General features: G+C 44.5%; 2 protein-coding genes across 4 annotated transcripts in view; one reads left to right on the top strand and one right to left on the bottom strand.

The window, feature by feature from the left end:
• RAB8A (RAB8A, member RAS oncogene family) overlaps positions 1-23013 on the top strand; it is a 405903-nt gene that overhangs the window by 249678 nt on the left and 133212 nt on the right. The window lies entirely within an intron of this gene.
• Positions 57-20190, bottom strand: LOC126942243 (cytochrome P450 4F11). 3 transcript variants are annotated; one of them, XM_050769609.1, is made up of 13 exons: positions 20153-20190; positions 19541-19739; positions 16446-16590; positions 14430-14483; positions 14211-14338; positions 11755-11876; positions 10724-10994; positions 9094-9160; positions 8767-8896; positions 1154-1287; positions 995-1059; positions 698-780; positions 57-290 (listed from the first exon to the last, which is right to left on the bottom strand). In XM_050769609.1, the coding sequence occupies exons 2-13, from the start codon at positions 19736-19738 to the stop codon at positions 113-115; spliced, it is 1575 nt and encodes a 524-aa protein (XP_050625566.1). In that variant the 5' UTR covers position 19739; positions 20153-20190; the 3' UTR covers positions 57-112. The 3 variants fall into 3 exon arrangements, with proteins under 3 accessions (XP_050625566.1, XP_050625565.1, XP_050625563.1); XM_050769608.1 differs by having other exon boundaries at positions 20123-20172; XM_050769606.1 differs by having other exon boundaries at positions 19541-20161.

Here is a 23013-nt window from a genome sequence, read left to right as displayed (position 1 = left end):
GATCCCACCAGTCCCCAAGAGCCCCTTGCTGGTTGTCAATGAGGCTAAAGCAGAGGTGTCAGCATAGTTTTATTCCTGGGAATCTACAAAGGTGGGTGGGTGGGTAGGACAGTCACTGTGAGTTCACACCCAGGGGCTCCACCCGCAGCCAAAGTCCACCCTCTGTACGCAATACCAGCTCCGGCTTCCTGCAGGGCTCAGGGTGGGTCGGCAGGATGCGGAAGCGCAGCAGCGTGAGTGCCAGGACCACCTTCATCTCAGCCATGGCGAACACCTGCCCAATGCAGTTTCTGGGGGCGAAAGTGAGGGAATCTGACTGTGCCCATGACCCCCATCCCGGCCCCATCATGCTTAGAACCTGGCCTGGGACCCCGAATCACACCCAGATCGGCTTGAGGGGCAGAAAGAGGGACTAAGTGTCCACAGGACTCCCATGTGTGCTTGCATATCCCCCAAACCTGGCCCAGGTTCCTACCTCCACTTCGGATCAGCAGATAAAGGAGGGGACTCTGAGCACACTGCAGACCCCTCTAGGACCTACCCAACCCCATTCTGTGAACTGTTGCCCATTAACTCCTGAGGAAGAGAGGGAAGGAGAGCTGGAACTGGGACCGTCTGTAACTTCCCCCTTTTGTGACCCCTGCACCCATCTCCACCTCATCAGGCCATCTCTGCCTCAGCCTCAGGCCATCCTTACCTGGGCCCTGCCGAGAAGGGAATAAAAGCCAGAGGTGACCTCTCCTTGATGTTCTCTTGGTAGAAGCGGAAGGGGTCGTAGACCTGCAGGTGAGACCAAGAAGGCTTGCTGGTTGGGGTCTCCCCGCTGGGTGGGGTCTCCCAGTTTTCTCCAAGACCACCAGCCTTGGAGAAACATTTTGGCAGATGTGTCTCCATTGAGTGGAAGTCACGTTGGATTTGCCTGGTCAAAACCCTGTCACCTCCTCTAGGAACCTTGGAACGGATCCCTAAAAGGGTGGGGTGAGGGAGGCAGTACCTCAGGGTCTGGCCACACAGTTGGGTTGTGATGGATCCCAAAAATACTGATGATGCAGATAACGCCTGTGTGAGAGAAGAGGGCAGTCAGGACAAGGCCCCCCTGCCTGAAGGCCTCTCTTCCTACCCAGAAGGCTCTTCTCCATGAGGCTGTGAGCACCTTTGGGGATGATCCGGCCATCCGGGAGCACAATGTCTTGGGTGCAGCATCGGGAGACGGCAGGAACTGGGGGATGCAGCCGCAGGCTCTCCTTAATGCACATGGTCAGGAAGGGCAGCTGGGCCAAGTCATCCCTAAGAAAACACCCCAGCCCCAATGGTTATCAAGTGAGCAAAGACACAATTCTCCAGCTTCTCTGTTTCTAAGCGAGACCTTTTTATCCCTATCACAAAATAAATTCCTCACGAATGAAATACTGGATAATTTAAAAAGCAGAGCAAAATTAGAAAAGCAGAGAATTAGAAAAGTACCGGAAAAAAATGGTGCCGATTTCTTGAAGATTATTCTGAGGAAAACGCAACACCCTGAAGCCAGCTATAAAAAAAAAAAGTTTGGGCCGGGCGCAGTGGCTCACGCCTGTAATCCCAGCACTTTGGGAGGCCGAGGTGGGTGGATCATGAGGTCAGGAGATCGAGACCATCCTGGCTAACATGGTGAAATCCCATCTCTACTAAAAATACAAAAAATTAGCCGGGCATGGTGGCGGGTGCCTATAGTCCCAGCTACTCGGGAGGCTGAGGCAGGAGAACGGTGTGAACCCGGGAGGCAGAGCTTACAGTGAGCTGAGATCATACCACTGCACTCCAGCCTGGGCGACAGAGCGAGACTCCATCTCAAAAAAAAAAAAAAAAGTTAACATATTTGCATAAAAGTAAATATCCTTTATGGCAAGAAAGCAAACACAAAATGCAAGTGAATAAGAAACAAAATACCCAGATCCAGTGTTTTGGTCTTATTCATCATTGTACTAGAGATAGTAGCAAATGCAATTAGACAAGGAAAAAAAAAAAGAGAGAGGATTGCAATTTGAAATGTGGCAGTAAATGTATCATTTTGGCAGATGGTGATTTTATACTTAGAAAAACAGAACACTTCACTGGAAAGCATTTACAAACATTTAAGATCCAGTAAGAGAGCTGAATTCTTTGCTTAATCTTTCTTCTTTTTCTGTGGCTGTTTAAAATTTTAATACATTGTACACTTAAGTGGTTCAAAATTTGAAAACTATAAATCATCATCTACCCCTATGGCCCAATGTCATCTGCTTCTTCTCCTCACAGGTTGCCTAAGTTATTATTATTTTTATGTATCTTTCTAGAGCTAATTTTTGGCATCCTAAAAACATGAGTACATCATATACTATACACATATTCCATATCTTTTCTCATTTAACAGTATGTCAGTTTTCTTGTCTAGCTCCTGGGACTTGTATCAAAATAGGGTTATCTCTACTCTGAAGCTATAAAATACTTTTCCAATGGTTTCTTCTAGAGCATTTAACAGCCTTTAAAAAAACTATATACTTGAGTAATCTGAACATTTTCTTATTATAAGACATGGCAACCAGATTGAGTTGATTTTTTTCCAGGAAACTTCCCAGTTGTCCTAAGAGCTTTTACCTAATGATCTATATTTTTTTCTCTTGATACAAAATATCACATTTATCATGTACTATGTTCATTGGGAACTAAATTTAAATGTACAAATTATTAGTTTTCCCATGTAGAAATAACAAGCAGCTGGAAAAAGATAAAAGATAAGCTATTAATAATAATATAAAATATCTGAATAAAATTTAACCAGAGACATAAAGTCTCTGTATTTCAAATGAATTTATACATTTCCCTCAATCTGAATAAAAGGTACACTTCACGATAGCAACAAAATATGTAAGGATTGATCTAGCAAAACTTGCATATGATATCTAAGCAAGTATTTTAATATCTATTAAAAGCTTAAATATTATTTGAATACATTAATAACCATTTTACTATGACAAACCATGTGTCAATATTATGATGTTACCTGAAGTTACTTGATATGATATATCAAGTCAAACGAGAGAATATATTCATTGCAAATGATAATCTAATTTTTAGGAACTTGATGAACTTACTCTAAACTTTTTTGGGAAGAAAAAATCATGAACAGCTAAGTCAATCTGAAAATAAAATATTAGAGAAGAGAAAGTTGGCTTAGGCAAAGAATGCATGACTAAGACCTCAAAAGCAAATGCCACAAAAACAAAAATAAAGAAATCAGTCCTAATTAAACTAAAAAGCTTCTGCACAACAAAAGAAACAATCAGCAGAGTAAACAGACAACCCACATAGTGGAAGAAAATATTTGCAAATTATGCATCTGACAAGGGACTAGTATCAACAATCTACAAGGAACTCAAACAAATCAGCAAGCAAAAAACCAAATAACCCCATCAAAAAGTAGGCAAAGACATGAATAGGCATTTCTCAAAAGAAAATGTACAGTGAACAAACATATTTAAAAATGCTCATCACTAATCATCAGGGAAATACAAATTAATACCACAATGAGATACCCCCTACTTCTGCAAGAATAACCATAATTAAAAAGTCAAAAAACAATAGATGTTGGTGTGGATGTGGTGAAAAGGGAACACTTTTACATTGCTGGTGCAAATGTAAATTAGTACGACATCTGTGGAAAGCAGTAAGGAGATTCCTTAGAGAACTAAATGTAGATCTACCACTCCATCCAACAATCTCACTACTAGGTATCTACCCAAAGGAAAAGAAGGCATTATATGAAAAAGACGCATACGCATGTATGCTTATAGTAGCACCATTCACAATTGCAAGGATATGGAGCCAATCTAAGTGCCCACTGACAAACGAGTGGATGAAGAAATTGTGGCATATATACACCATCACTCAACCATAAAGAGGAATGTAACCATGTCTTTTGCAACAACTTGAATGGAACTGGAGACCATTATTCTAAGTGAAATAACTCAGGAATGAAAAAACAAATATCATACAGTCTCACTTACAAGTGGAAGCTATGCTATGAGGATGCAAAAAGATGCAGAGTGACATGATGGACTTTGGGGACTCAGGGAGGGAGGTTGGGAGGGAGGCAAGGGATAAAAGGTTCCATATTGGGTACACTGTACACTGCTTAGGAGACAGGTGCACTAGAATCTCAGAGCTCACCACTAAAGAACTCATCCATGTAACCAAAAACCACCTGTACACGCCCCCCAAAATTATTGAAATAAAAACAGAAGAGAAAGTCATTCTACCAGATATTAAGACCTATTACTGAGGTACAGTAATAAATGTATCATGGCAAAGCTGCAAGAACAGGAAAACAGACCAAAGAACAGAATAGGGAGCTCAGAGACAGATATATGAATAAGTGAAACTTCACATCTGGTAAAGGAAGCCCCACAAAACCCTGGGAAATGGCTGGATAGTACAGTTACAAAAGAAAATGTGGACAAAATTGGCTTCATATAAACTACCCAAAACTGTCCCCAAGAAGTCAAAAGGCAAAAAGTGACAGAAAAAAAGATTAACTTTAATACATATTCTCATAAGTAAATATGAGAAAATAACCCAAAAGAAAACAGCAAACAATGTAAGATGATTTCTTCCATAAAAAGAAAAAAGAAATGGCAAAAGACGTCCTATCCCACTCTTATTTAAGGAAATGTTCACTAAAAGAAGAAATAGGCAGACTGACAAAAATTTAGTGTGGTGAGTCCTCAAAGATCTAGGGGCAGAAATACCATTTGACCCAGAAATCCCATTACTGGGTATATATCCAAAGAAATATAAATCATTCTGTTATAAAGATACATGCATGCATATGTTCACTGCAGCACTATTCAGAATAGTGAAGACATGAATCAACCCAAATGCCCATCAATGATAATTGAGATAAAGAAAATGCAGTTCATATACACCATGGAATACTAGGCAACTGTAAAAATGAACAAGATCACGTCCTTTGCAGGAACATGGATGGAGCTGGAAGCCATTATTCTCAGCAAACTAATGTAGGAACAGAAAACCAAACACCACATGTCCTCACTTATAAGTGGGAGCTGAACAAGGAAAATGCATGGCCAGATGGTGGGGAACAACACACACTGGGGCCTGTCAGGGGGAGGGGCTGGGGAAGGGATAGCATCAGGAAGAAAAGCTAAAGGATGCTGGGCTTAATACCAAGGTTATGGGTTGATAGGTGCAGCAAATCACCATGGCACACATTTACCTATGTAACCAACCTGCGTAGCCAGAAACTTAAAAATTGAAAAAAAATTAATAATAATGTAATACTCTTGGTGAAGTTATGGGAAAGCTGGTGCCATCATACTCAGTTAGTAGGAATGGATTTTTTATCATTATTAAAATTGTAGAATGAAATGGTCTTTGATTCTGCAATTGCACTTTTGGGAATTTGTCCTGCAGAGATATTCACACAAATAAGCAATGGTCACTGTACACACATGCTGACTGCAACAGGTTTAATTTAGCAAAAGTCTGAAACAAGCTAAATATACATTGGTGGGAAGATGTTTAGATAAACATCCACACAGCAGAACACTAGTATACAATGCAACTACAAAAAAGGAGGAAATAGGTCACGAGCTGTGTCACACAATGCAAGCTGGAAGGTAAACCAGTACAGAGATTCTGGAAGGCAAATTGGCCATATCTACAATAATTGGAAAGATTCACACAAGCGCTTTCAACAAAGATGTGAAACAAATAAAATATGGAATGTTATGCCATACTAAAAAAAACAGCTGTAAGACACACTGTTGAGAGGAAAAACAAGCCACAAAATGCATATAAGTAAACAGCAAAGGGCAAAATACATAGTGTATATATATGGAAATATATATTTCTATGTATATGGAAATATATACATTTTATTGACTCCTAATTATTAAATTAAATAAATATATTAATAAATTTAATATATATTAAAATATATCAATATGTATATATTTAATTGACTCCTATTTATATCAATAAAATACATAACATATATATGGAAATACATGATAGAGATAGATCAATGGATGGATGGATAGATAGACAGCAAGGATGAATAGATAGGATAAATGGATGGATGGATGGATGGATGGATGGATGGATGGATGGATGGATGGATGAACATATAGACAGATGTATAGATAGATAGATAGATAGATAGATAGATAGATAGATAGATAGATAGATAGATAGATAGATAAAGCAGACAGTTAGATGACAAATTGATGTCTCAAGAGACCCCTTTAGGGAAAGGAAGGATATTAGGTGGGGTGGCATGAACGTCAAGGATAAACCCTGTCTTATCTGTAATGTCTCATTGAGTCTAAGAAGAATCTGTTCTCATCATTGTTTTTGTAAGTCAACGCTCATTTTCCATGTATAAATGCAAAGTAGAATGGTATTCAGCCTTTAAAAAGAAAAGAATCCTTTCGTTGGTGACAACATGGAGGATTCTGGAGGACATTATGCTAAGTGAAATAAGCCAGGCACAAGAAGACAAATAGCAAATGATCTCAATTATCTGTGAGAGCTAAAATAGGTAACATAGAAATCATATAAACAGAGAAGAAAATGGTGGTTGCCAGAGGAGAGAGGAAGAAAGAACAGGAAGATGTTGGTCAAAGGGTACAAGTTTCCATTAGACAGGACGAATAAGTTTTCAGATCTATTATATGCATGGTGACTACAGTTAATAATAATACAATATGTTTTTCAAAATGGCCAAAAGAGAAAATTTCTAATGTTCTCACTGCTAAAATAATAAGTATATGAGGTAATGGATATGACCATTAAGTTGATTTAATCATTCTGCATTGTGTACATCATAACATCACAGTGTGCCCCATAAATATATATAATCAAAATTTGTCAATTAAAAATAAAGACAAATTGAAAAACAAACTCATTTTCCAAAACTCATATTTTGAGAAAAACAGAAGATCTTAAAGATACATTGTGTGCAGACCTGTGTCTATTTTATGTACTCCTACACATATAGAAAAAGAGAATGTGTGTTCATATACAGTGGGCATCAGAATAGCCATTTTCTAGAAGGACACAGAGAAAACCATTGATGATGGAAACTGCCAGGGTAGGCTTAAGAAGGTAGTTCATTTTTCATCAAAATTTTTGGACACTTTTTTTTAACAATGTGTAATTTTGCTTGAAATCTTGGTTTTAAAAGCATAAAAATGTTTCTCCACCTCACAGGACTGCTGTGCTGAGTAAAGGCTTGGAGGTGAGGACGCTCCCTTCAAACGGCCTGTCCAGTTCAATGTCTCCTCTCCATCCCCAGCTCCTGGCCTGGTTCCGACCTCAGAATGTCCTCCCTGGGACTTCATTCTACAACTGGTCCTCTCCAGTATGCCCTCTACACTAGCCCTAAAAAGATTGTTCTACTACCTGTCCCTTCCCATGGACCTTGAGTTAAAATTGAAGTTCTTCACATTTTTCACATGTATTCCACACCCAGGCTCTGCTCCCATCTCCAGGTTCATCATCTCATCATGACTCAGTTTCTCCCTCTCTATCTATCTCTCTGTTTCTTTCTGTCTTCCCTCTCTTTCTCTCTCACTTTCCTTCTGTCTCCATTCTCTCTTTATGACCTTCTCCCTCCCCCTGCACACAAGCCACTTCTCTTTTTCCCTCTTTTCTTTCTCTTCTTTCCCTTCTCTCCCTCTTTCTCTTGGTCTCTCTCTCTCTCTCTCTCTCTCTTTCTCTTTTTCTCTCTCTCCTGCTCTCCTTCCCTCCCTCTCTCTTCCCTCGACCGTGGCTCAGGCTCTCTTCTTGACCTAGGGCACTACTGCCTCCCTCCCTCTCTCCTCCCTCGACCTTGGCCCAGGCTGCCTTCTTGACCTAGGGCACTGCTGCATCCAAATATCAACTGATCATTATTAAGGGTCTCAACCAAGACACCTCACTTTTATTTTCATGTCTTCATATTTTTTAGAGAAAGATTCTCGCTATATGGTCCAGGCTCATCTTGAAGTACTGACCTCAAGTGATCCTCCCACCTCAGCCTCCTGAGTGGCTGGGATTACAGGTTCAGCCACTGTGCCTGGTTGAGACACTTTCTGTACCGCCAGTCATGCTTCTCTTGCTCTCAACCTCATCCCTGCCCATCTGTGCTGGGAGTTTCCTGTCCTGGGGCTGTTCCCCCACCAGGCTGGGAGCACTGGGAAAACAGATCACAGGGTTGGATCCTTTCAAGGTCTCCAGAGTACTGAAAGGTGCTAGAAACAAAACTGGGAATGGGAATGCAGTGTGGGAGCGTTTGCTGAATGAAGACTGGATACATGAACGATGCAGGTGTTCTGGACAGGAATGAATGACTTCTACCCTCAGGTCTCCCTTAGAAATCCTTGGACGGCACAACAGGATTGAAATAGGGTACGGAAGAGCAAACATTCAGAAAGTGAAGATATTTGAAAAAATATGATAATTCAGTGAAAAGAGGAGGTGGCGGAGAAATTCATTTGTTGAATACATGCTAAGTGGCATCATCTGCCTTTACGTACTGTCACCAATTCTCCCAGCAGCCTGGGTCCCAAAAGCCTGCAAACCATCCCCTGCTGGCCTGGCTGGGTATTAAGCCCTGCCTCTGAGATTTGCGCCGATTCCCACTAAGAGATAATGGAAGAAGTGACAGAAAGCAACTCCCTCTCCCCACCGACCTGAGGAGCAGAACCAATGAGAAAAGATCAAGAATAGGCCAGCACCTGCACTCACCATTCAATCTCAACAGGCTCACAGTCCTTCAGAAGCTCTCGCGCTTCTTGCCGGCAGCGTTCCTGGTATTCTGGGTGCTGTGCGAGGTGGTATAGGACCCAGGAGAGACCACTGGCTGTGGTGTCATGGCCTGAGGGGCAGCCAAGCAAAACGGGATTTCTGGGCTGCTTCAGCACCAGAGGGTGGACAGCACCCATACACTGAGGCTCTCGGGAGAACGTAGGGAGCGGGAGGATGGGCAGAATGGAGTGATCCAGGGTCCACCCACCATGTCCCTGGGATGGAGAGGCCCCTGTCCCCACTGTAGTCCCACACTGAGACCCTCACCCCCAAACATGAAGGTGTCAGCTTCTGCTCTTATGTCCTCATCAGACAACTCCTTCCCATCTTCATCCTGGAAAGAAGGCAAGACAATACCCCTGCCCAAATCACACCAGCTCTGGGGGCTCTTGAGTCAAACCTAAAACAATTTCTGAAGATCCATCCTCCTTCCAGAAAGCCAAGCCCATCGTGCACTCCTAGATGTCTCTTGGTAACCACCATCAGAGCCCACCAACCACGGGCTTTCCCGCTGCCTTCTTTGCCTCCTATTTGGCCCTGCTGGGAAGAGTCAATGACCTATGAATATTATCTTGTCTCTGAATAATGAGGACTTTTGGAGTAAAGTATTACTGGCAACCTGGGTTACAGCATATTTCAATGGCAATTTGGCTTGGAGGTTAGAAATTAAGTATTGTCCAGATGCAGTGGCTCACACCTGTAATCCCAACACTTTGGAAGGCCAAGGTAGGTGGATCACCTGAGGTCGGGAGTTCGCGATCAGCCTGACCAACATGGAGAAACCCTGTCTCTACCATAAAAAAAAAAAAAAAAAAAAAAAGCTTGGCGTGGTGGTGCATGCCTGTAATCCCTGCTACTTGGGAGGCTGAGGCAGGAGAATCGCTTGAACCCAGGAGGCAGAGGTTGCAGTGAGCAGAGATCGCACCATTGCACTCCAGCCTGGGCAACAACAGCAAAACGCCATCTCAAAAAAAGAAAGAAAGGAAGAAAGGAAGAAAGACAGGAAAGAAAGGAAAAAAGAAAGAAAAAAGAAAGAAAGGAAGGAAGGAAGGAAGGAAGGAAGGAAGGAAGGAAGGAAGGAAGGAAGGAATTAAGTATTGCTGTATAGATATTTGCTCACATTCTAGAGTGATAAACTCAGAGAATCCTTCCTATCTTTCCAGAAGTCATCTGGGTTATAAACCTATAAACCTACAGGGATGGCAATCTCCCTGGAAAGTAGTAGTTTTTATTCCAGAACAAAAGAAACACTCTTCTCTTCTCTTCTCTTCTCTTCTCTTCTCTTCTCTTCTCTTCTCTTCTCTTCTCTTCTCTTTTCTTCCCCTCTCTCTCTCTCTCTCTCTCTCTCTCTCTCTCTCTCTCTGCCATTCTCACACTCACCCTGGAAGGAAGAAGGGGCAGATGTGCTAGCTATCCTATATAAGTTCCAAGATGTATAATGTATAATGTGGGGCCCCCTCTCTGCAGTGCATTCTGGTGTATTTACAGGTAAAAACATTGTGCTACCCTAGGAGGAATATGGGAATGGAGGGTCAGCTCTACAATCCTACTCTGGTGGCTGCTATTGCTGCGAATGATTAAAACAGGCTGCTGTGATCCAGGGGTTTGGTGCATCTGTCATCATAGATATAGACATAGACACATAGATATGCATTAAAATGTGTCAGACTGACTTACTAACATGTAAGTAAAATCTCAGGCTCCTCACTATTTCAAACTGAGCGGTCCCCTGCCAGCTGAATTCCACAGAGTCATCTCTCAAACCTATCTCTGACCTGTTCTTTTCAAGCATGTTCCATGGCTCCCACTGCCCTCTGGATCAAGTCCAAGTTCTTTCATTTGACATTGGCATAAATCTCCACTCTGTGACTTGAATTCACATCCCAGAGAAGCCCACCTTGCTCAGCAGAAGCACATCAATGAAGTCCAAAGTCTTGGACTTTGCCTTGTTCTTGAGGAAATTATCAATACCCTGAGTGCGGAGGGTTCGGCGCCGCTCCTGGATGACGGCATCTGTGAAGTCGTGCACCAGGCGGCAGGCCCTGCGGAAGCGCTGCCCATCAGGAGTGAGATGATACAGGAAGTCTGGGTACACGAGAACATGCTGGTTTCTTTTTTCTATAAGTGCACTGAGCTCCAAGATGGCGGCAATATATTCACTGGGCTTCCTGCATGAGGGAGGTAACAACTTAACATATGCAAAGTCCCAGGAGCACCTCTCACCAGCAGCTAGAAGTTACTGCCCATCAGGAAATTGAGTATCCGGAAACAGCCAGGAGACTTGACTCCCCAAACTCCCTTCTCTCCAGGCATCCTATCTCTGAGAGCTGCCTCCATGCACCTAGGTACCCAGAGCATAGCTTGGACACCATGCTTCTCTCCTGTCTCTGCCACCCAGTATCCAGCCTAGACTCTTTCCCTTCCAAAAACTGTTCACAAAACTCACAAGACCTCACTGTCTTCCAGCTCTTTCTGGCCCAGCCCCCACCATCACCGACTTGCATCCAATGTCAGCTCTGTGTAGTGTCTACATGACAGGCAGACCTCCACAAAGCTCATCTGTGACTGCACCTGTCATCGGTCCAACCCCCTTGAAAAGATTCCTGGGAACCACCTGATAAAGTTCATGCCATTTTTCCTGATTTTCAGTGTCCTGGTATCTAGCCCCTATCTACTTCCACAAACTCATCTCTACTGTCCGCTGCACACGCTTGCCTCATCCTAGTCTTCTTGCCTATACTCAAATATTTCTACCTACTTGAAAGGACCGTACTTTCTCTCTTCCCTTCCCCATCCTTCAAAGCCCAGCTATGACACACAGAAAGTGCCTTCAGAAAGACACTTCTGGTTACCCCAGTCAGTCATCCTTTTCCAACCTACTCCCTTGGGTTCGTGGCCCAAGTTCTCAGGCCATAGGAAAGGACTCACTCCTGACAATTGCTTTCAAAGTTGAAGACGCATTTCTGCAGACTGTCCAAGGTCATAAGGCTGAGGTGCTCAAACATGTCCAGTCTGGCGCTGCCCTCTGAGGCCAGGCGCTGCCACTTGTCCTAGCCAGAGAAAAAACAGAGTTGAAGCTGGGAACTGCCTCCTGTGAGCACCTTCCCAGACCCAAACACCAAGATGGACCCCCGCAATTATCCTCCTGGTCCTCTGCCCCAGGCACCCATCCCTAGGAAGGACCAGCCTTGGATAGGACCAGAAACTATTACTACTAGGAGATAAAGACTCATGGCTGGAAGTCGAGAGACCTGGGTTCAAGTCCCAGCTCAGCCTCCTATGGTCTGTGTGCTCTTGGTCAACCTCCTGCACTCCTGTAGGTCCCATCTATCAAATCTTCGGTAACAGTTAGGACAACATGCTTTGGGGCCAGATAAACCAGGATAGAATCACTACCTCAGCACTCCTAGCTCACTTACTATCTGGTTGAACTTTGGCAAGCTCCCTAATCTCTCTGGACCTCAGTTTCATAGTCCGAAATAGGGCAAAACCAACCAAAACCTCACAGGGTTATTAAAATTAGATTACAAAATATATATCATGGAGTTGGCAAATGGTACTGTTTCTAAGATATGGTGAGTGCTCGGTAAATGTTGGTTTTACTCATCTCCATTGCTGTAAATTCATTTCAAAAATATCCCTGTTGTGGTAGGGGAATATTACACACTGGGGCCTATCAGGGGGTTGGGGACAAAGGGAGGGAGAGCATAAAGACAAATACCTAGTGCATGTGGGGCTTAAAACCTGGATTACGGTTTGGTGGGTGCATGTATACCTATGGCACATATATACCTATGTAACAAACCTGCACATTCTGCACATGTATCCCAGAACTTAAAGCAAGTGTGTGTGTGTGTGTGTGTGTGTGTGTGTGTGTGTGTGTGTGTGTGTGTGTGTGTGTATACCGTGTTGTTCTTGCTTGGGCCATTTCTCAGGCTTGTGTTTGCAGGGAACAACATTGAGAGATAAGGCAATGACTGCCCCTGGACCAATATCAGGCTTGCTTCTGCTTGCTAAAAAAGCAGATTCCCGGCCAGGCACGGTGGTTCACGCCTGAAATTCCAGCACTTTAGGAGGCTGAGCCAGGCGGATCACGAGGTCAGGAGATCGAGACCATCCTGACTAACATGGTGAAACCCCATCTGTACTAAAAACACAAAAAATTAGCTGGACATGGTGGCAGGTGCCTGGAGTTCCAACTACTCGGGAGGCTGAGGCAGGAGAACGGTGTGAACCCGGGAGGCAGAGTTTGCAGTGAGCAGAGATCACGCCACTGCACTCCAGCCTGGGCAAGAGAGTCCATCTCAAAAAAAAAAAAAAAAAAAAAAGCAGATTCCCTAAGTCTAGTGCTTGTTTCCTTCCATGCAATGTACTGCATGAGCAGGCAACTATTGAAACCTCTCTGTGGCACCCCGTGGGATTTGGGTGGTTTGGAGAAATGATGCAAACCAAGAACATACTGCTTGCTATGCCATAAGTAATAAATAGTCATTTGTCTCTGACCCAGGACTCTCGTATCTCCTTGCAGAATCACTGAAGTATTAACAAAGCTAGCTTATCAGCTTGCAAGTAAGAAAACCATCCTAAGCACTTCGCAAAATCCCAACTGCCAATTCTTCACTTCTCCCTGAATTCATACACTTTGCACTATGATTTTCCAGCAACTTCTATTAAGAAATGGAGCCTCTTTTATGCCACTTTGAGTCTGTGCTGACCTAAGCCTGGTTGAACTTTGAAACATTGCAGAGAGAAAATCCAGAGACATTGCAGTCTCCTCGTAGTCTCTCAGAACCCAGTCTATGCCATGTGAACAGCAGGGTGCATACTGGAGGCAGAGAAACACATGGGGAAAAGTCCAGGTGTCACAGCTGAGGCCATCCTAGATCAACCTGAAGTTGGTGAAGCCCCAAACAAACATGTGAATAAACTGAGCCAGGATCAGCAAAACTGTTCATCTGACCCACGGCTGCACATGTACCAAGAGTGATCCCACCCACATGCAGAAGAAACAGCCAACTGTCTCACACATTTGTTAGGTATCATAAACCCTTATTGCTCTGAACCAGTGAGTTTTGAGGCAGTTTGTACTCAGCAATTGCTATTATGCAATCTTCATCTTTACTCTCTTGAGTTTGAAGGGTTTCTGTGAGAGAAACATGGAATCTCACACCTTCTGAGAGCTACTATGTGCCGGGGACATGAATCCACTACATCATGTTACCACCATTTAAGTAGAGATTAATATTCCCATTTTACAGATAGGGAAACCAAGGCTCAGAGAGGAAGAGCATTGGCCCCAAAGCACAACTAAAATTGCAGACCAGATATGCCTGTGGTCCTTCCACCCCGAGGCTCCACTGGAACTCATAGTTCAAGGGACTCACATGCATGATGTTCACACTCTTGTTGAAAATCTTCATATAAGGCTTCAGGATGTTGAAATGGAAGGCAGGAGTCAGCATGCGACGGTGGCGGCTCCACTTGTCACCACCACTCAGCAGGAGCCCATCCCCTAGCAGGGCAATCAAGAACAGTGGTCAAGGGCAGCACCCTCCCTTATCCCTAAATGACATCCCCAACCCCAATTCACCTCAATTACTCACCCAACCAGGGCTTCAGGAAGCCATAGAAAATCATATCCTTGGGTGCAACAGCAGCTGACATCATTGAGGACCATCAGGGGCCATGGGGTAAGAGAAGGACTTTGAGTATGGAGGAATGCTCCCAGTCAGGGGTGTGCACTTTTCACTTTTCCCACCCAGCATAGCAGGAAAAAGGTCAAGGATAGAGGAAGAAGGGAGGATGGTGGAGGAAGGAGAGACCAGACCAGGCTGCAGTAGCACAGCAATAAAACAGTATGCTCCAGCACACAATGACATATCTCCTACATGGTCCAATATGTTCTGCAACACCTGAGCATAGCTCAACACTCTACAGAATGCCTTTACAGGGATCTAGGACACCTTGTATGTCCCCAGCACTCTCTGCTATCTTCTGACATGGATCTGGGACCTGGGACATTGCCCTGACATGTGTTAACATTTCCTGACATGGCCAAAACACACGTGACAAACCCTAAATCACACAACATGCTCTCCCATGAGCCTGAGATGGTGTAACATGACCTCTGTGTACTACAATGACGGGTTCAGATGACATTTAAATATGATGCCAATAATGTCTTAAACATGGCCCAGGCGTAACCAAGCCTATTCTTCAGGCATAATTCAAATCTACCCTAAGACCTAACTCGACTAAGACTCAAATAATACCTCACACAGTTCTCAAAGAGACCCTGGGTCCTACACCTTGGACAAGCACCAAACATGGCCAAGACATGTGAAGCAGGATAAAAAGACAACCTCACACTACATCTCAGACAAGAACCAAAAAGACTCTGACATGCCCCAAATGTCCTCAGCCACAGCTGAGCCCCACACATGATGACTTCTCTGTGTGATCCCAGGTGGAAGCATATACCAGATACAATCAAATATAATGTAGAAAACACAGGCTATCTATGGGACCCTTGGGAGAAAGGTGGGCTTTCTGGTTGGAACTGGGCTTCTGAGACTCATCATTGACACCATATGAAAAGGCAAACTGACACAGAGAATGGTAAAACCGAGAGGAGACTGATTCCCAGTGATGTGGATTAATTGACACCTGGATCCAACTATGCCTGAAGACCACTCTTCCTGGACTTACAGCACATTGATTCTCTTTATTTGCTTAGACCACATGGGCTTGAGTTTCCATCACTCGCAACTAAAAGAGACTTCAGCAGTCAGAGAGAGTTGAGGACCTGCCCAGAGTCACTCACCATCTTCAGGTTACAGCCATAGTTTCTGTGGGATGCTGCCCCTGCCCCTGCTTGGCTTGGCCTGTTCAAGGATAGGATGAGCAGAGGGAAAGAAAGGGCCCCAGACTGGAATGGGATCTCCTACTGGAGATTCTTGGGGCCTGGAGCAGGAGAGTCATGAATAGGGTGGATGAGTGACAGGATTAGGTAGAAGGAATAAACTCACCAGAGGTGAGCATCACATAAATAGCAGCCCAGATTCTCCACCAGCCTCAAATCCCCCTAGTGCTGTAGACTTAGGGACAGACAAGGTTGATGCCAGGCCTGGCAGGGGGACCTGGATACTAATGATGTCCACTGCATCACCCCCCCTTGCTTTAACATCTTTTTACTCATTTTTCCAGCAACCCCTCCTCCAGGAAGCCTTCCAACCTGCCCCCAGGAAAGATCTTATTCTCCCGGTTTCACACCCATCTCCTTCTTGCCAATTCCTGACTCCACGAAGTTTGAGCTGTCTCTGTCCAGATCCATTTCCTCAAGCATGGGGCTTCCTTGAGGATAGGGCCTTAAATTGAGGCTTCTTGGGGCCACAGTGGTGCCCAGAACACAAAAGCAGAGACAGATGGCAGTGGAGGGAGGAGGTGCTGAGATGGGGGTTGGTGAATACATGAAGGAAAGAGGAACATGGCTGAGAGAGAAGCAGGAGGAGGGCGCTGGGTCCTGCAGGGGCCACATAGAAGCTTGAGGAGGGGAGAGGCTAGAAGGCCTTTGATGTTTCCCAGCTCCCCCTGCCCCAACACAAGCTCTGCTTGGGTACCTGAGGCACTGGTGATAGGCCGGATGGTGTCAGGGTGGCATAAAGTGAGGAGGGGAAAGGTAGGACCCATCCAAAACTTAAAACCCTGGGGATAGGTGGCCACCAGCTGGGTGACCTTCTTCATGCCCTCTTCCGTGGGAGTGACCTGAAAGCAAGGCAGACGCCATCAGCCCTTGTGACGGTTAATTCTAGGTGTCCTGAATTAACCACGAATTCCATGTGACTGAGCCAAGAGATGCCCAGATAACATATGCTGATAAAACATTATTTCTGGATGTGTCCATCGGTGTATTTCCAGAAGAGATTCGCATTTGAATAGGTAAACTGAGGAAGGATGATCCGCCTCCCCAAAGGGGGTGGGTTTCATCCAACCCTTTGATGGTGCGGATAGAACAAAGAGGCAGAGGAAAGGGTGGATGTGAGCTCTCTTCTGGAGCTGGCTCATCCATCCACTCTTGTCCTTGGACATGAGAACTCCAGGTTCTCAGGTCTTTTGGGACTCCCACTGAATTTACACCACCAGTGTCCCTGGATTCTGGCTTGCAGATGCTATATCATGGGACTTCTTGGCCTCCATCATCACATTTTCCAATTCCTATAATAAACTCTCTCTCTCTCTCTCTCTCTCTCTCTCTCTCTGTCTCATACATGCATAAGATATAAGAGGGAAGATATCCTGTCAATTCAGTTTCTAAAGAGAACCCTGAGTAATGCAACTCCCCACCGGGAGCCACAGCAAGTTCCCCCCGCAGCCTCCAGATGTGGTGCAGCCTCTGTCCTGAGCAGCGTGTCTGGATTCTGAACGGCTGCAGAGAATCTCTGCTGACCCCTGCTCCTTCTCTCTTGGGGCTGTCCCCAAGATCCAAAGATAATGGCCGGGCATGGTGGCTCACACCTGTAATCCCAGCCCTTTGGGAGGCCATGGTGGACGGATCACCTGAGATCAGGAATTTGAGACTAGCCTGGCCAACATGGTGAAACCCCGTCTCTACTAAAAATACAAAAATTAGCAGACCGTGGTGGTGGGCACCTGTCATCGTAGCTACTCAGGAGGCTGAGGCAGGAGAATCACTTGAACCTGGGAGGCAGAGGTTGCAGGCAGCTGAGGTTGCAGGGAGCTGAGATCGCACCACTGCACTCTAGCCTCGGCAACAGGGCGAGACTCTGCCTCAATAAATAAATAAATAAATATAAAGATCCAAGAGTAAATACCAAGGCAGAGGGAGAAGGCAAGCTGTCTGCTCAAGAGGATGTGTTTTCTCATCTTAGAAATGATTTCAACCTGGGGACGGCCACATGGAAAAGTCCCCACGGAAGGAGGTTTGTAGACAGCAGTGTGGCCTCAGGACGTGTCCCTGTGGCTGGTTCCCATATCCCTCTCACATCCCAGCTGGTCTGCATGGGCTGCTGTTGCTTCCACACTGGGGACCTTCCGTTCTCAGCAGCCCCCAGGGGCACAGGAGTGCCTCTAACTGTCCACAGTCAGCCCCTCCCGCAGGCCAGGCTCTGTGCTAGTGCGTCCTGTGCACCCTCCACTGCGCCCGTGGACATGCCCATCAATCATGCCATTTACAAGTGAGCAGACAAAGGCCATGTCCCCCAACTGGAAGAGCAGGTCTAAGTCAGAGGCCAAGGTCTGCAGAGTCAAGGGCAGCTTCTGAAAAGAGAAGGGAGTGACCAGCTTTTATTCAGGCAGGCAACAAGGCTGACTGGGACATGTTAGTGAGGAAGAGCAAGATAGGAGGAAGGCATCTCCAGGAAAGAGGCAGCGGGAGACTGCCCACACTTCTCTTCTGGCCCCGCTGCATAGGGAAAGGGGCTCAGAGCTAATTCCTGTGGGAAAGCAGCAGCCCAGAGATGGACAGACACAAGCAAATGGGCCAGGCAGGGAGCAGCCCCTGGACAGTGGGCTCAGGAGGCCTCAAGTCCAGCAGTACAGAAGGCTGGAGATCTTTGCTCTGCGCACCCATACCACGCCCACAGGAGCCCCTGAGAGGTGCAGTAACACAGGGAAGACAGGCAGGAAAAAGATCCAAGCAGGCTGGAGTGGGAGGAAAGTGAGGAGAGAAAAGACTTGGGATGGCACAGCAGAGGAATGAGTGAGTGAGGAGAGGAGTGAGTGAGTGAAGAGAGGAGTGGGCGAGTGAGGACAGGAATGGGCGAGTGAGGAGGAATGAGCGAGTGAGGAGGAATGAGTGAGTGATGAGAGGAGTGAGCGAGTGAAGTGAGGAGAGGAATGAGTGAGTGAGGAGAGGAGTGAGTGAGTGAGGAGAGGAGTGAGCGAGTGAGGAGAGGAGTGATGAGTGAAGAGAGGAGTGATGAGTGAGGAGAGGAGTGAGCGAGTGAGGACAGGAATGGGCAAGTGAGGAGGAATGAGCGAGTGAGGAGAAATGAGCGAGTGATGAGAGAAATGATGAGTGAGCAGAGGAGTGAGTGAGGAGAGGAGTGAGTGAGGAGGAGTGAGTGAGGAGAGGAGTGAGTGAGGACAGGAGTGAGTGAGGAGAGGAGTGAGTGAATGAGGAGAGGAATGGGCGAGTGAGGAGAGGAATGAGCAAGGAGTGAGGAGGAATGAGCGAGTGAGGAGAGGAATGAGTGAGTGAGCAGAGGAATGAGTGAGTGAGGAGAGGAATGAGCGAGTGAGGAGAGGAATGAGCGAGTGAGGAGAGGAATGAGCGAGTGAGCGAGTGAGGACAGGAATGAGCGAGTGAGGAGAGGAATGAGCGAGTGAGGACAGGAATGAGCGAGTGAGGACAGGAATGAGCGAGTGAGGACAGGAATGAGCGAGTGAGGAGAGGAATGAGCGAGTGAGGAGAGGAATGAGCGAGTGAGGACAGGAATGAGCGAGTGAGGAGAGGAATGAGCGAGTGAGGACAGGAATGAGCGAGTGAGGAGAGGAATGAGTGAGTGAGGAGAGGAGTGAGCGAGTGAGGAGAGGAATGAGTGAGTGAGGAGAGGAATGAGCGAGCTGCCTCCCTCTCTTCTCTGTGTTCCCACACCCCAGCCACCCTCAAAACCCAGCTCCCTGAGCCACATTCCTGCCCCTTGGGAACTCCATCCGTTCTGAGATCCCAGACCTGTCCTGCTACCAAACTCACCAGGCCCTGGTGTCCCCAAAACCAGTTCTGTTTCGGGGGTTGCGGAAAACACTGGAGGTGGCGGCAGTTGTCATAGAAGGTGTAGGTCCAGGCCAGGACACGGGCCAGGAGCCAGGAGCCCCCGACCAGCAGCAGGAGCAGCCACGGAGATGCTGCCACGGGCCCGAGGCCCAGCCAGGACAGGCTCAACTGTAGCATCCTGAAGGGGAGACGGGATGGAGGGTGAGACACTGAGGCCCAGGGAAGGGCCCAGGAAGCTCCAGGGACAGTGGAGAGGGGCAAGGAAGGGCAGTGCTGGAGGCAGATCAGGGAAGGCTCTGACATGAGTAAACAAAAGCTGAGATCTAAAGTCCAGAAACACCCAACGGAAACCAGCAGCCAAGTGACCTCCAGTTACACAGAAAGGGAGAGATTGAGGCTGATTAGAATCCCGAAAGGCCCAGCCTGAATCACTGGGAGGTTGCCAGGGGTCTGGTTACCAGGAAATCACCAGTCTCCCGGGTCAGTAGCCTGGACCCACCCCAGCCTTAGGCAGTACCTCTCCCATCCCAGACCAGGACCCGGCCACCCCCAGCCTGGCACCTTCTGTCAGGAGCAGCTAGTCGCACACACCCTCCTCTCTCGCTCTGCAATTTAAGGAAGGTTGTGGGAGGCTGGGTTAGGCTGGGCTGGGCTCGACGAGCCAATCCCTACAGCCTGGGGGGTGTGTCTTCCGTGCCTGGGCAGCCAACAAAAACCTGGTGTTGGGCCAACTGGGTGTACAGGATCCAGCTGACAGTGACACAGCATGAACTCTGGAATATTTCTGGCTAGAGATATCTGTGGTTTATGGCCGTGCTGACCTTAGCCATTAGCCTGACACTCTTTGGATTTAGGTGGTGACACTCTTTGGATTGAGGTGAATTTTAGAATGAGGGGCTTGTCCAAGATAGTGATACTCCTGCTTGGTCAATATTAGCATGCAATAGGTTCATTATTGCTCTTTTAAGTGTACTAATAACTAATATGTTAAATGATTTTCAATTTTCATTTCCAATATGGTAAAAAATTATAGTTCTAAACCACATAAACAAAAGCCCTTTAGAGTACTCAGTAGTTTTGGGGTGTAAAGGAATCCTGAGACATGTTTCTTTGTATTTGTTGTTATATTGTGTGCATTTGAAATTGTGCTTAGGAAGTCTTTCCTCATGCCTAGATTATGAAGTTATTATCCTACACTTTATTCTATTAAATGTAAAAATAATGGCAAAGACTGCAATCACTTTTGCACCAACCTAATAGTTTGTGTTGCTACTGGGAATGTTCTTTTTCTCTGTATTCAACTTCTGTTTCTTGCATGCTTGTTACTGTTGTGATACTAGGAGGATCATCAGGATTTTTGCCAACTGACCTTGCCTTCTGCATCACTGGGCTCTGTTATTGTTCTAATAGATGGTGTCATCATTTTTTTATCTTTTCTAGGTAGATGATCTCGTCTCTTCCCTTCCAGTCCTTAGATACCTTGTTTCTTTTTCTTGCCTTATACCATCACTCACGACTTTCAGCTCCATGTTAAAGAACAGCAGAGATAGTGAGTATCCTTGGCTTTTCCTTCATCCTGAAGTAATGCATCAAAAAGTTTCTTCATTTAGTGTAGTATTTGCTAATTTTGTGCTATATATTCTGTATCTAGCTAAGAAAGTCTCCTTGAATTTTGTATTGTGAAGTGTTCTTTAAAAATCATAAATAGGAGTCGAGTTTAAGAAAAATATATTTATATCTTGATTGAAATAATCATTATTTTTTAATAAATTCCTATGATAAATCATATGATAGGTTTTCTGATATTAGCCATCCTTATCATTTATGAAATAAATTTATACCACTTTGTTATGGTAAACCCTTTTTAATACACCACTAAATTTGACTAGGTTATGGTTTTATTCTGGAATTTAAAATCTGCATGGATAGATGAAGCAGGCCTGTAATTGTCTCTTTTTCTTTTTTTTTTTTTCTTTTTTTTTTTTTTTTTTTTTTTTGGAGATGGAGTTTCGCTCTTGCTGCCCAGGCTGGAGTGCAATGGAACAATCTCAGCTCACCACAACCTCCGCCTCCCAGGTTGAAGTGATTCTCATGCTTCAGCCTGCTGAGTAGCTGGGATTACAGGCATGTGCCACCACGCCTGGCTAATTGTGTTTTTTAGTACAGATGGGATTTCTCCATGTTGTTCAGGCTGGTCGCTAACTCCCGACCTCAGGTGATCCACCCACCTTGACCTCCCAAAGTGCTGGGATTACAGGCGTGAGCCACCACACCTGGCTAATTGTCTCTTTTTTCAGAAAATATTCTTACCTGATTTTAGGCCAAGATTGCATTAACCTGATGAGATGTGCTGGTGAGATTTCTTAACACTTTTCTGCTTTTGAAGTGCATGTATAAGATACTAATCATTTCTTAACAGTTTAATAATAATTACTACACTTTAATAAAACCCACTGAGGCAAAGATTTTAGAGAGAGACAATCTTTGACTACCATTTCAATTTCTTTAAAGCTTATTTGAGCATACGAGGTCCCCATTTTTCTTGAACCAGTTTTAGAATTTTATATTTTTCTAATATTTGATCATTTCATCTACAATGCAAATGTATTATTTTTTAAAACTTTTTATTAATTTAAACATATCCATTGTCTCTGTAATTATTTACCATTTTTAATTTTGGGTTTTGTTATTGGCACCTTCTCCTTGTTTCCCTATATTTTCTCAATCTTTTCTAATGCTTGATTTTGGTTTTATTAAGCATGAACTTTTCTTGAGGAACTTTCTTGATAAATCTATTTAGTGCTGTATATTTCCCTCAAAGTAATATTTTAGGTTAAAATGTTGACACTCAATATTTGAATAATTACTTAATTCTAAAGATTTCTTAATTTTCATAATTTACTGTTGAACCCAAAGATTATTTAATTATGTAGTTAGCTTCCAAACATGTGAAATTTGAAAAGCTAATTCTTCTCTATTAATTTTTAATGTTAATGCATTATAATCTATATAACATTTATACTTTGGAATTAAATACTTTTTTATATGTTAATGAAATGTCGGTTTTTATAAAAGTATGTGCTTGAAAAAATATTTATTCTCTGTTTGGTGAAGGGTCTAATATATAATAGCTAATGTCTGAATATTATTAATTGTATTGTAATTAATAATTAATAAATTACATTTCTGAACTCTGTTAAACTTTCTAACTACAATATCTATCTATTGGTCATTGATTTAGTTATTTATGTCTATCTCACTGAAGTTGTATTATTTATTACTTAATATTCCAGGATATATAGTAATGTAGACTTATTATATTAATGCTGGTGGCTACAAAGTTCTTTTTATTTTTATTTATTTATTTTTTTTTTTTTTGAGACAGAGTCTCGCTCTGTCTCCTGGGCTGGAGTGCAGTGGCCGATCTCAGCTCACTGCAAGCTCCGCCTCCC

Source organism: Macaca thibetana, chromosome 19 (genome assembly GCF_024542745.1).
Source record: "Macaca thibetana thibetana isolate TM-01 chromosome 19, ASM2454274v1, whole genome shotgun sequence".
Lineage (NCBI taxonomy): Eukaryota > Metazoa > Chordata > Mammalia > Primates > Cercopithecidae > Macaca > Macaca thibetana.
Note: the sequence above shows the minus strand (reverse complement) of the source record. Positions and strands in the feature narration are given on the sequence as shown.